This window comes from Synchiropus splendidus, chromosome 1 (genome assembly GCF_027744825.2).
Source record: "Synchiropus splendidus isolate RoL2022-P1 chromosome 1, RoL_Sspl_1.0, whole genome shotgun sequence".
Taxonomy (NCBI): Eukaryota; Metazoa; Chordata; class Actinopteri; order Syngnathiformes; family Callionymidae; genus Synchiropus; species Synchiropus splendidus.
The window spans coordinates 64,995,640-65,008,778 of NC_071334.1; the positions used below are offsets into that span (position 1 = coordinate 64,995,640).

Below are 13,139 nucleotides of genomic sequence, written 5' to 3' on the forward strand. Positions count from 1 at the left end.
CGATGCAAAAATATCCCAAAAGCAGCAGTGCATAGTTTTAATTACAACAATAACTGTAGAACGGATATGTTTTCAATCTGCTCAAACCCGTCATTCCGGCATTCGAACACACCCACACACACACACACACAGGCACACGTGCAAGCATGACATTACACGAAACAGACGGATTGTTCAAATCTCCTTCATCTGTGATGTAATCTCAGAGCGTATTCATCAATTACCAGATCTTGGATCTTGCTTGGGTCTACCTTCATGTTACGTAACCGCCGCCTCACGTGCCACAACTACGGTCAACAAGATTAGGGCAGCTTCCCGCGGGGTGAACAGTTGTGTCAATACTATCCAGCATGGAAATATATACGTTTAACATTTGTGATTTCAATGTACACCTCTCGTCTTCAGTATTTAAGTCAGACTCCTTTTCTATTCAGTGTCTTCCTGTTTGTTTGCTTTCTGTCTGGTTGCAAATCTAGTGAACTTAACTTCACAATTTTGATATTTGCGGTAGGATGCTAAATGCTAACGCTAAAGTAGGATTATTTTTAACATCCAAATTACCAGTCAAATGTAATCATGTATCAAGTAAAATAATAATAAAAAAACATACCAGATGAAGTTAAGAGGGGAAAGAATTCCATTGTGATGGCACAGTATTGACACAGCGTTGAAGAGTTGTTTCATGAAACACTCTCCTGATTTTCAGATGGTGCTGTCTGCTCTAAAATATTTGGATTTGAACAACTAATTCAATTAAACCTCACATCATTTCTAAACCAAGACTCTGAAACGCCATCTAGTGGCCTCTGAAAATTCAGACACTGTTTCATCAAAACTGGAATCCTGTTTCATGATGCCTCATCACTAGTATTCGGGGTTGAAATGGGCAAAACTGAGCCACATTATGTAGTTTAAAGTTGGTTATATTATGGAAAGACAGCCTCCTCCTTCAGGTTGGAAGTCACAATCTGAGCCATTGGCAATATATGAAGGCGTCTTCAGTTTTAGCAAGTTGGTTTTCATGTCTTGCGTTTCGAAACGTGTCAACACGGCCTTTCATGATCATTCATGTCGAGCTTTAAAATTGCTGCAGCTGCTTACATGCTGAGGCCAGAAACTTTTGAGATCGCTCTTCACATCTAATGCAGTCATACTGTTGGGGTCTATGTGAGGTTTAAAGTATTTTAGGTTCAAATTATAACAAGTAAAGGAAAACAAGGCAAATACTATTGAGAAGGTCAGTGAAAACATCGTACAAGTAGTGCTTCGGGAATGATAAGAGACTTTGTTTTGGCTTTTTTTCTGGGAGCAATGTTTATATTTCGAAATAGACTACCCGTAATTTCTGGACTATAAGCCGCTACTTTTTTCTCATGGTCTGAACCCTGTGGCTTATACAACGGCGCGGGTAATATATGGATGTTTTCGGGCTGAAATCAGATTGTATCAGAGGCTTTTTATTCACCCATAAAGTGCTCAAAATGGGTTGATCTGGATCTATTTTCCCTCTTAAATTTAGTGAGTGCGGCTAATATTCCGGTGCGCTCAACAGTCCGGAAATTACGGTATATATGGAACACACATGCAGACAAAAAGTGCAATTTAGAAGATTACATTTTTTAAAGAAATATTTAAAGATGAATAGAAGACAAGTGTCACAGCTGCAGCTCTGATCCACATCTAACACACAACAGATTCAAGTCAAGGATCTCCAGCAAAACCAGGAAAAACAAGCATGAAGCACGAGCCGTCATGTGAAGGATCAGTGAAGGTTTGAATCCGAAATGTCACTTTCAGAAGAAGTGAAAGAACTTTCCAAAAGCACAAAGAAGAAGATCAGGACTTACTGGGAAGTGAACATCCCCACCTCGTCGTCTTCATCACATTGCTCCATCTTGCATCCAACGGTGAAGGAACGCGTGAGAACAACCCCCCAGACTTCTCCACACCGTCAGAAGTCACAACAATCGCCCCACATACACAACGTCCCCACAATTAAAAAAAAAAAAAGAAAAGAAAAGAAAAATTGAAGCCACTAAATTTTCCGTCTGTGCATATGTGTATGAGTGTGATCCTTTTTTTTTTGTTTTTTATTCATTCCTCGCCTGGTGCCAAATGTTCCAGCTTAACACTGCTGTACCGCACTGCTGGTGATGGATTTAGTCGGGCATCTGGGCCAGTAGGGATCAACTCCATTCACACACACACACAGACACACACACGTGGACACCAGTCAAGTTCACACATGAATGCGTGATGTGTCCCACAGATCTTAAGGGGGACAAGGTGTGGAAGAAAGGCCCCCTTTAATCTGAGCCGAGTCAAGATGTGTGATACAGTATGCTGTCGATCACACACTCAGTGTTTGTGCTCACACGTATGGTCTATCACACAAAGCACACACACACACACACGTGGATCAATGCCTGCACAGATGTGTGTCAACTTTAGATCTGCCTCTAAGCACAGAGGTCCGCTTCTGTACTTACAGTTCGCACGTTTGTGTGAGTGTGTGCAAAATAAAAGGCTGAAATAAAAATGATTGCATCGATGTGCTCAACAAAAGAAAACAAAACAGTAGTTCTTGGTGCCGCTGGAGGTCACCTGGGTCATGACAGTTCTCCTGTTTGAATGATTCTGACATTTAGCAAAGCTGAATGGGGTTTAAACAAGCCATTGGATCTTGGTTAACTCAAGACAATCCATGAGGCTTTGAAGAGATTTTGGGGTGTTGACACAAGCAAAATGAGGGCCAGTGAATGCTGTTGCTCCTTGGTTGAAAACTGAGACCAAATTAGTTTTATGGTCCCCCTTAGTGCTACACTGAACTTTCCTATTGTGTGTGTGTGTGTGTGTGTGTGTGTGTCTCCCAGCATCCATGCTTTTAGATCAGACAGACGCACTGAGAGAAATGATACATTTGTGCTACACACACTGTAACTTTAAATATACTGAGCATTTTATAGGCCGAGACTTAAGCTCATGCTCCAGTGTCATGAAATTTTAATCTTTGACTACAGAATGATCAAAACAAAGTTGAATCTGTCTACATGAGACCGAACATTAGGGTGGAGGTGCTCCACTCTGCATGCAGTGCACAGAACATCTATGTGTCATTTAGTCTCCTTCATCATGGATGTTTCGCTTATGACATCATAGTGTATTATGTGATGCACCTGGAACTGGTGCACTGACAAATGTTCCCTGAGGAAGAAAGTTTATACACGATGTGATCCGTTTTTTATGAATAAATATAGATGAAAGTCCCAGCTCGAATCTAGATATTCAGCAAACCATATCAGAATCAGAATCAGAATCACATTTATTGCCATGGTCAGTGAGGATCCCACCAACAAGGAAAGTGTTTTGGAGTAGTACTGACAACAAATAAAATAAAATAAAATAAAATAAACGACAAGGCTGTTCATGAATTCAACAGTCTGACGGCCGAGGGGAAGAAGCTGTTCCTGTGATGGGAGGTTGTGGAACAGCTTCTTCCCCTGTCAACACACCATGATACGTACAGAAGTAAAGTCTTTATTTTTGTATGACATAAGATTATGGGGCATATTTTACTTAAATACATAGTCAATATTGTCATTGCTATTGCTTGATGTTTCCTCAAGCCATCATCCTAGACTGCCTTTATTCCTCCCACAGACAAATTAACATATTTACCAAGATGAAGTTAGTGATATAGATCTCACAAATTCATGAAAGTGGAGCTGACTGCTTGATGAAAACAAAACTAATAGAATATATATATATATATATATATATATATATATATATATATATATATATATATATATATATATATATATATATATATAGTATGTATACAGATAATGTTGGTCACTACCATTGAATCATTTGTTCCTTGTCTTGAAGGCCGAAACCTAATTCTGTCAATGGAAATTCTAATGTTCAAAAAGAGACATATGGCTACAGCAGCAGTAATTAGGAACACTAGAGTTCACATAGATACTGATCTATTTATACGCCAGTTTTTCTGTATAGACGTGCCACTTGCTTTGGTTTGCATGGCCATGCCACCTGCTCCTGACTCATCGCCAAAAATCTATCTATAGACTTGGAAGTGAAGCTTGGAGGTGAATTTGTGTTGGAGTTGAGCCACAACCAGCTTGAATAGACAAAGCCTGGGTGTCGTTTGGGGGCAATAACATAAGTGAAAATTCACAGAATGTTTCAGGTTTTATTCACCTTTCAACGAGTCGGTCCTGACTGTTAAAGTCTCGGCTGTTCCAGTGCTAATATGTTGTGCTAACCAGAAAAGCACACTGAGAGCGCAAACCTCTACCCAGCAATTCACACCCAATAATTGTAAATGTGCATTGCTGAATCTTATTTATCTATATCTATCTATCTCTCTCTCTCTCTCTCTCTCTCTCTCTCTCTCTCTATATATATATATATATATATATATATATATATATATATATATATATATATATATATATATATATATATATAAAAATCCATAAGAAATGTATGTGCAGTTATGTAGGATTGGCTCATATGAAAGTCAGCCTGACAACTGTCGGATCAGCGTGTCATGACTGAACCGCTCTACTGCGAGGGTGTGTGCGTAGGTGAGAGGAAATGGGCATGGATTTTTAAGTAAACATATCAACTGGAAAATGAGTCCCTGTCAGGGGCACAGGTAGTAACATTTTTTTAGTCCAAGATCCAGGCAGATCACTCCCAAAACTGAATTCTTTGTTCCTCGTCCCATTTCATATGTTTCCTAAAAATGACATCCAAATCCATCCGTCACTTTTCATGTTATTTTGAACACAAACAAACAGCAGATTTGTGTGTAAGAAAAACAGAGACAGAGCGCAGAGAAAAACATCACCTCCTTGGTGGAGGTAAAAATGGATGTTCTTTTTTTGTTTTTTTTGCTACTAGCTGACAGATAAAGTGGTGCTAAAAAAAGGTGAATGATTTAATGTCTTCTAAATGACGTTGATGTCAATGCCACAAAATCTGCTCTGACATTATGAACTTTATCACTTATTGTGATCGATGGGCTCTTTTACGACTGAACAAGAAGCTGAAACGGATTCATACACAGAGACACCATTTCCATCGCTAAGATGCTGCTCCTGGTAAAATACTTTGCAGCTTCACAATACTGAATTAAGGCGGTAAAAACAATGATCTGTTGCTCTTCCATGCAAAAGAAGCATGATCAAACTGTATAGAAACCAAAAACATCAACTTGTCGACAGACAAGTTTGTGCAGACGCTGTGCACGTGTCGTCCTCATCTGAAAGAGTCTCATCTGCTGGATTGTACGCAACAGACGGCTCACTCCTTAGTGGCAAAGGTCTTTGCTGTTTCATTAAAGGGAACGAGTTTCATCCTTTTTAATTACACTCTTACTATTGGTCATAATACATCAACCTCCAGGCCACAAGATGACCTCTGGTTAGAGTCTCTGCAGAGCACTCAGAGGTCAACATGACCTGGATATTCCTGTGTGCTGTGTTTATGCCAACCTGATCCAGACGCTGACCAAATCCAGTGCTTCAAATTCAGTTCACTGTGACGCCCATGTTTCAACAAGATGATTCCTGGGAGTCCAAGACCGAGTGTACAAGGCCCTGGAGCAGGGTGAGCAGCGCCATTCATTCATCCACAATAGCGTGTTGCCTTATAGGAGTCATGTGGACACGTTCCCAGTCAATCCCACAGAGACAAGCAACAATTCACACACTACAGACAACTTTGAATACTTATTCCATCTTTGGTTTTCTCCCGCAATCCAAAAACATCGAGAGTACTTAGGGTAAAAACATCTCACAAACTCAAATACAGGATCTAAGTCGCCTCGATCTGGGAGCAACCTGGCGACCTTCTTGCCAGGCGGTAGCAATAACCACAACTTCAGCTTGCACACCATGAAAGCATGGTAAGTAACTGTCCAAGAAAATGACATGGTTTGGATTGAACACCTTCCTTCTTCCACAAAATATTGCCACAAACACTGATAACTGTAACTTGACAAGGGTGTCGCAGCACAACGGTAAGACTGTGGCAGCAATTTGGCTTCTGAGTGTGTCTCAGACGGAATGCTTGCCATTAAACTCTATAAACCTGAATGGCTTGTAAATACGGCACACTGTCAACTTCTAGTACCTCAACCTAAGCTCTCCTCGACAATTGGTCGGTTGGAAAAGCCATAGGCCCATTGATGCTCCCTTTATGTATGAACTTGTAGTCCCTGTTAAACGTTACCGTTACAAGCTTCCGTGCTTTCTTTAAGTTGGTATTGCTGTTCACCTATATATACACAAGGGGGGCAGCGCACAATCCAAAGTTTATGACAACAACAAACTCCAAAACCAGCATGGCAGCTGGGGAGGAAGTTCTGATGATGCACCTCTTCGAAGAGGAAAACTGAGGCAGTATTGTAGGAAGCAGTGGTCGGTGAGGTCGTAAAAATATAGATTGAGGCTAGAGAACGGAGAATTCCCACCATTGTTATGTCTTCTTCATGTCTCATTAGAGCTACATATCAGGTAGTAGCAGCAACACTGCCCCCATGGTTTCTGGTGGTACTGCTCCATTTGGTGCGTATCCGTAAGCACTTTTTTCAGAGAGGAAAACAGCGCTGCCTCATGACTGTGAATGTGTCAATTCCTCTCTTGCATCTCTCTGAGAAGATATAGCATACTCACGGAAATGTCGAGGGTCATTTGAGACTGACCACACATACACACATTTGTGGATGTTTCGAGAAAACAATAATGAAGTGATATGACCACAACACAACTTCACATTGTATTCATTTGTTCGTAAGTTTGACCCTCTTCCTTTTCATGTCTTTACTCAGAATGGAACATATAGGACTGAGTGGGATCAGACAATTCACCACTGAGTTGTTTTCGTTGTGCCGACATTTGAACTTGTTTGCGAAACTCTATTTCTCAAAAATTATTTTTCTGTTCAAGAAATAAGGCCCACACAGATGAAACTACCATCATCGGTGGAAAAAAAAGTGTTGCCTTGAGGGACCTCATCATGCATGGAATGTATTTTTGTAGTAAAGTCCATGCATACGGTAAATGAGGACATAAGGAGGATCAGTGTGAAAAGGAGGATGGTCATGATAGGTGCAGGAGGGGGATGCTGACTTGCTGTGGCAACCCATGACTGGAAAGGTGACTTGGCAGAGGTGTCATATACAACAACACAATTCCCAACAGAAAACAGTAGTCCACATATCTGTGTTGCCAGAGCTCTAGTTAAGCAGTAGAAAAGGAAGAAAATGCATTTTGCATTTGTCTTTTGTCATAGTTTATTACATTTATATGCCAACTTCAATTAATACAACTTTCTAAATTCATATATACTTATCTTGTCGTATATGTGTCGTTTCACACGCTAAAACAAAACTGTTTATGAACGTTGCTTTAAAATACTATCAATATCATAACCAATAAAATATTTCGTCAGAGTGAGAAACAACTTGACATAGAGCAAAATGTGGCTGTAAAAATGATTAAAAACAACTTTCCAATTGGCAGACAGGGTCAGCAGCGTCTCTGCCTGCCTCAAGCCGTGTACTCAAACTGCCATCCACAAAGAGAGGGTCAATTGACATAAGGGTAAAACATGAGTGAATTGAGGATGTTTCTTACCTCATGACTTAATGTTCCATTCTGAAGCGTCTCTTTGCCCGACTGGATCCTAATCCTTAAAGCTGCCGCCAGAGTAGAGGGCAGCCTCCAACAACAATAACCACAACTGCAGCAAAATGACTTTATGTGGAGGTGGGTGAGGGTGGGGAGGGGCGGGGATGGAAACAAGATTGTGATGCGATACATCAGTGTTGCGAAACAGTGGGGAAGATGACCATTTGAGCTGTGTCTAGAATAATTTAGGGACGCTAGAATACGTGTGTCACGGTGGTTGTTTGTATGTCAAAAGATCCTCATTTTATGAAAAATGATGCCACATTGTGAAACTAGTTGTTTTAATTCCACGTCTTTCAGCTGACTTTGATCCAACATCATTAACAGTAGTGAGTGTCAAACGTCAAAATACAGGTACCAACAAGTGAGTTGTTTATCATTGTTTATCATCGCAGACTCTACTCATCCCCACTATGCACTGTTCTCCCTCCTGCCATCCGGCAGACGGTTCCGTAGCATCCAATGCAGAACCACCAGATTCAGGAACAGTTTCGTTCCTGGTGCTGTCAGGCTGCTGAATGTTAGATAGCAGCTGCAATACTGTTTATTTGTACATCTTCTGGACTAGTATTTATCTAATATTTATTTACTTTTGGACATATAGTTTTGTTTTTGGAAACCAGAGGCCTCAGACCGAAATTTCGTTGCCATGATATAGTGATATGTTTTTGTGCAATGACAATAAAGAAAGTCTAAGCCTAAGTTTAAGTGCTCGTCTTCAAATCCAGGTAGAGTAAAATATGCGTTTTTGGTCTGTGCTCTCAAGCAAGTGCAACTCTCAGTTTGGAAGGAAGCAGTGAGCTGACTGGCTGCTGCTGGCTGGGTGTGAAGTTTAGCCAGGTGCTGGACGTACCCTTGTACTGATCCATCGATAGTGCGGAAGAGAGGTAGTAAATTTTGAAACCGCAGAGAGCCGCAACTTGAAGCCAGTGAAGGATAGCTGGTGCACACTGTGGAAGAAACAGCATACGTTTTCCTGCAGCTTTGAAACTGGCGTGATCTTAAATTCCCATCCAGGAAATGTAGTTCAGAGTGTGATTCTGTCTGTGAATTGGGCCTGACAGATTAAACGCCAAATGAGGACGAGAGCGTAGCGAACACTATGGAAGACAAATTGCTGTGGAGGAGACTGTATTCCCACATGGCACAGATAAATAACCTACATGTTTTAAAACTGTAATTTGATGTTGTTTTTTTCTCCCTTCTGGCCTGGCAGAAACAGAGCTACTTATGATGAATCAGAGGAAACAAATATCCATCAACACTCTGATGAAACGACGTTTTATAGGAATAATCTCACCGTTCATTTCATTTTAGGGGATTAAGGCTGTGTGGAATTGATGAGAATCGCAGGTTTTTGAAGGCAGTCCAAGTAAGTCTCACAGTTTAATGGTGATGATGCGACAACAGAAATAAAAAACAAAATGATATGTAATCCCAGATCGAGTCACGGGGACAGCAGCCAGAGCAAAGAGACCCAGACTGTCTTCCTCCCAGGTGGACGCTTCCAACTACTCGGATTCTACTTTGAGTCCCTACCGAAATGACCTCTTCGGTTTAACTGAGACACTCGGAGGAGAAACTCATTTTGGCCGCAATTGACCACGATCTTGAAAGTCTTGCCTTTCGGCTCAGCTCTTTCTTCACCATGACGCAACAGATCCTCGCTTCCATGGTGACGCATTGGGCTTATTATTATGCGCCTCCTGGAGCATCTCCTGACACCATGGGTAGCACACTGCGTAAAAGGAAGACGGAGGCTGACATCGCCATGGAATGGCGCTCCTTTTAACTCTATATAATGTGTCACTTGGTACATAAAGCCCCTCAGTGACGGTGACTTCAACAGCACTGTCACTAAGGAGGAGAGCCACATAAGGAGCTATATCCAGTATAAGCCCGGTGACAGCAGGTGTAATGTAGGGTGAGAGCTTCCCATAGGCTGACTTTGGCCTCTGCCTAAGTCCACTTTAACACTTTCATCAATGTACTACACCAAGGGAGTGAGAACGGGTTGCCTGGTGCTGCACTGATCTGCCCGTCAATCTCATGCTCCATCTATCCCAGACGTGAACAGGTGAACTCCTCCAACTTGGAGAGGACATTCCACCCTTTACAGACTGTGAGAGATGAAAGTCATTTCAGCTGTGGATTTTTTCCTCTGAGAACAGGAGGACTGCATTAAATAATGATGAAATACAAAGGTATCTAAACCCTAGACCTTTTCCACCACAGCTGAGCCTTGAAAATCCAGCCACAAAATAATCTGAACATAGCCGGTGACAGTTTTCTTGTGTTTCTGCATATCCCAGGGTTTCCTTCTTAACCTCCTTTATCGCATTCACAAACCTCAGTGGTTGTCCTCCGCTTCTTCCTTCGCCTCCTTTACCTTCAACTCTGCCACTTCTGATTGTGCTTTTTGACGTGTGTCAGAGCTACTGACTCTAAACTCATACATCATGGTATTCGATGTACTTTAGATGTCCTTTATAATGGTACTTTTTTCCAACTCTGTGAGAGACCAGTACCTTTAGACAAAGGTTCATGCAGCGCTATCATTTTCAACCCAAGATATATGAACATCGGGACTTACTCATCGCTTCCAAGGAACGACGTTTCCCTCCACACCACCGATTTGACTTCGCGTGGCACCTGTGCTGTGGCCGTTGTTAAGCTCCGCTCTTCAAAATGGCCTGCCGATGACCCAGGGGTTAAAATTTGATCCGAGCTGACCGAAGTGAGGTCAGTGCTGCGGTCAAAAGAAGTCCAAGACGAGTCGCAAGAGCCGGCAGGGCTGGCGGCTCCCTTAGTCTCTTGCCATGCGTCGCCCAGATTGATGTTGCAAGTGTAAAATTGGAGGGAGAATGTTTTCAGAGGCGCTAAAAACGACTTGGACGAAGACATGAAGACAGTGTGAGGAGCCCAAAGAGCTGAAGACTGACACCAACAGCCTGAACGAAAAGGCACCGTTGCCTGCCACAAAAGTAATCCAATGAACATGAGCAAGAAGTGTGCAGTCTCCACCACTTAGGAGGCAAGTTGCCCATCCCAAAGCGTGGAAAGAATTGAATCATGGTGTAAGTTGATAGAGACGGCCCAGGACCAGAAATCGATTCAGGATGCTCTGGGAGGCTTGAACTGGTGGCTTTTGCGGTTACACGATAGCGGCAGGAGGGAAAGAGCCTTCTTGGGTTGCAGTGATATGCGGTTCATTACAAGTAGCCTGACCCAGTCGGAATGACATTAGGGCTAACCACGAAAAACCATTAGCACCTTAATGTGGGGAAGCCAGGTTGGATGGCATCTCACAGATACAGTGAATAGAATAAGAGACTTCCATAGAAAGCAGTGTGAAAGAGCCTTTCAGCATTTCAAATCCAATTTACAAAAATGCTTAATGTGAACTTATAGATGCATCCAGTCAATGCACTGCATCAGTTTGACATCTGAGGTTTACGGCTTTGTGTCAGTAGAAAACTGTATACGGTAGCTTCCACTATAGTGAAGGTCGGGAGTGTGATGTATGTGGACTGGAAACTTTGCACTGCTGTACAACATTCACATAACAAACTTGTGTGGAACTGTATTGCCTCACAATTTCAGACATTTTTTCCGCTATATCATGAACCTACGCCGGCGAAAACAGACAAACACACACATTTGTACTACAATCTTTGTGATGACCGCACATTGCCATAATGCTGTCCCCGGCGTCTCAACCTAACCGATCCAAAACAAATGGCTCACCTTTCCCAGGACTCTCAACCAAACTTCAACTCATGTATAAAGACCCTGTTATTTTGAAACGGAAAAACGTCCCCACAAGAAGGAGTGGGTTCCAAAAATCTGGTTCCCACAAGCACAGCTGGGAACAAGGTACGCACATGCACATCCACATCCACAGCTAGATAACACAAGGTTCATTGGTTTGGAGGTCTTACGATATCTGCAGTCGAATGTTGTGTCGTGTCAAGTGTGTGCATTGCATACAGTACTGTGACTGTTGCGAGGGGCCGTCGAACCATATAGTCAGAAGAAAAAAGTTTAAAATTTACTTCATTTTTGTGATTATAGGATTATAAAACAAGGAGAAAAAAATAGGAAAAAGTGCAATTACTCCACAATGTCATACACTTAAAATATACTAAGCATATATAATTTTGTAATTTTATATAAATATATTATAATATAATAATACAATATAAATCATTAAAGCGTTGTTTAAGATATTTTTTCCATTTTATTTTGTTATTTTAGTAGAATTGTCTATGGGGAATGAAACACTGAATAAAAAGGAGATGAGGGAAAATATATTACTATATATAGTAATTATTCGTACATTTATTAGTTGCATATTAGCCAGCAATGAATCATTATACTTAGTGTGTTGTTTAGCCTGACTACATTTTAACCAGGCAATGTCACCAAAAGTCCAAAGAGTCCTTCATGTTTTCAGTCTAGCGCACTCCCATCTGAGTTTCTCCACCTCTGCATGTCTTGGATCATCACTTACTTTTTTCTTATTTGACAGTGAACTCGAAGGGCTTCCAGTCGACTGAGCTTGTTCCATGGAAACCATGGGATGTGGTGGAACGGCAGTTGTGCATAATGGATGCGCGGCCAAGACAACTGTGTGATCTCATGAACACTTACCATTTCTGACAACGGCACAGACACACATTGAATGTAGTGAACTCAAGAGACACCTCATTCACGGTGGACGATGTGGGAAAATAAGGCAGACATTTTTCTTCAGAGGATTCAACGGCAATTCCTCCATGTTTTATGTTGCAGCTTTATTGAAAAATGGGAAAACATGAACTGTGCCACTGGAAGAACAGCTGCAAGTCTGGATGCCAAGTTTGGGAGCTACTCCAGATTTCTTCAACTGAGATGCATTAAACGTTGCAAGGATCATCAGAGTTCAACTGTGAGCCTCATGGAAAAGGCAATGAAATGAGATTTCTTTCGGAGCTTTCAACACGCGACAATAGCTCCACTCAGGAGCCTCTTTCTAGAAGCTGTTGGATTCAGGCAGCGCTGACACCAAGAAGCAAGCTTCCGACACAAAACGGTAGCAAATTCGATGGTTTCCTTGTAAACAGCACTTTAGTTTTTCTTTTTGTAATAAAATAGCTGGAATTTGAGGACAAAAATGTGGAAAAAGCAGACTTTTCGGATGTGCAGTAAATACATTTCCAGGAAACATGTTAAAAATTAAACATTTTATCTCACATTTAAACTGTCCCAAACACAAAGACTGTAACTTCAGCACAATATTTTGCTATTTTACTTGACTTTTTATCTACGATTAGCTTCAAGATGTGTTATGACCTAAAATCAATACGAATGCTCACAAAGCCTGCTGTGTAGCGTGTCGACAACACATGGCTATGCCAGATGAAAGATGGAAAC

At 41.5% G+C, this 13,139-nt stretch overlaps 1 protein-coding gene across 2 annotated transcripts in view; it reads right to left on the reverse strand.

Moving 5' to 3' along the window:
- Positions 1-7,771, reverse strand: part of LOC128746585 (FERM and PDZ domain-containing protein 4-like) — a 62,026-nt gene extending 54,255 nt beyond the window's left edge. The window contains exon 1 of one of the 2 annotated variants that reach the window (XM_053843762.1): positions 7,671-7,771. In XM_053843762.1, coding sequence (XP_053699737.1) covers positions 7,671-7,675 — 5 coding nt within the window. In that variant the 5' untranslated portion in view covers positions 7,676-7,771. Of the gene's footprint in view, positions 1-1,847; positions 2,086-7,670 lie in introns of those variants that run through there. The other variant, XM_053843744.1, reaches the window with a different exon arrangement.
- Between the last annotated feature and the right edge of the window lie 5,368 nt (positions 7,772-13,139).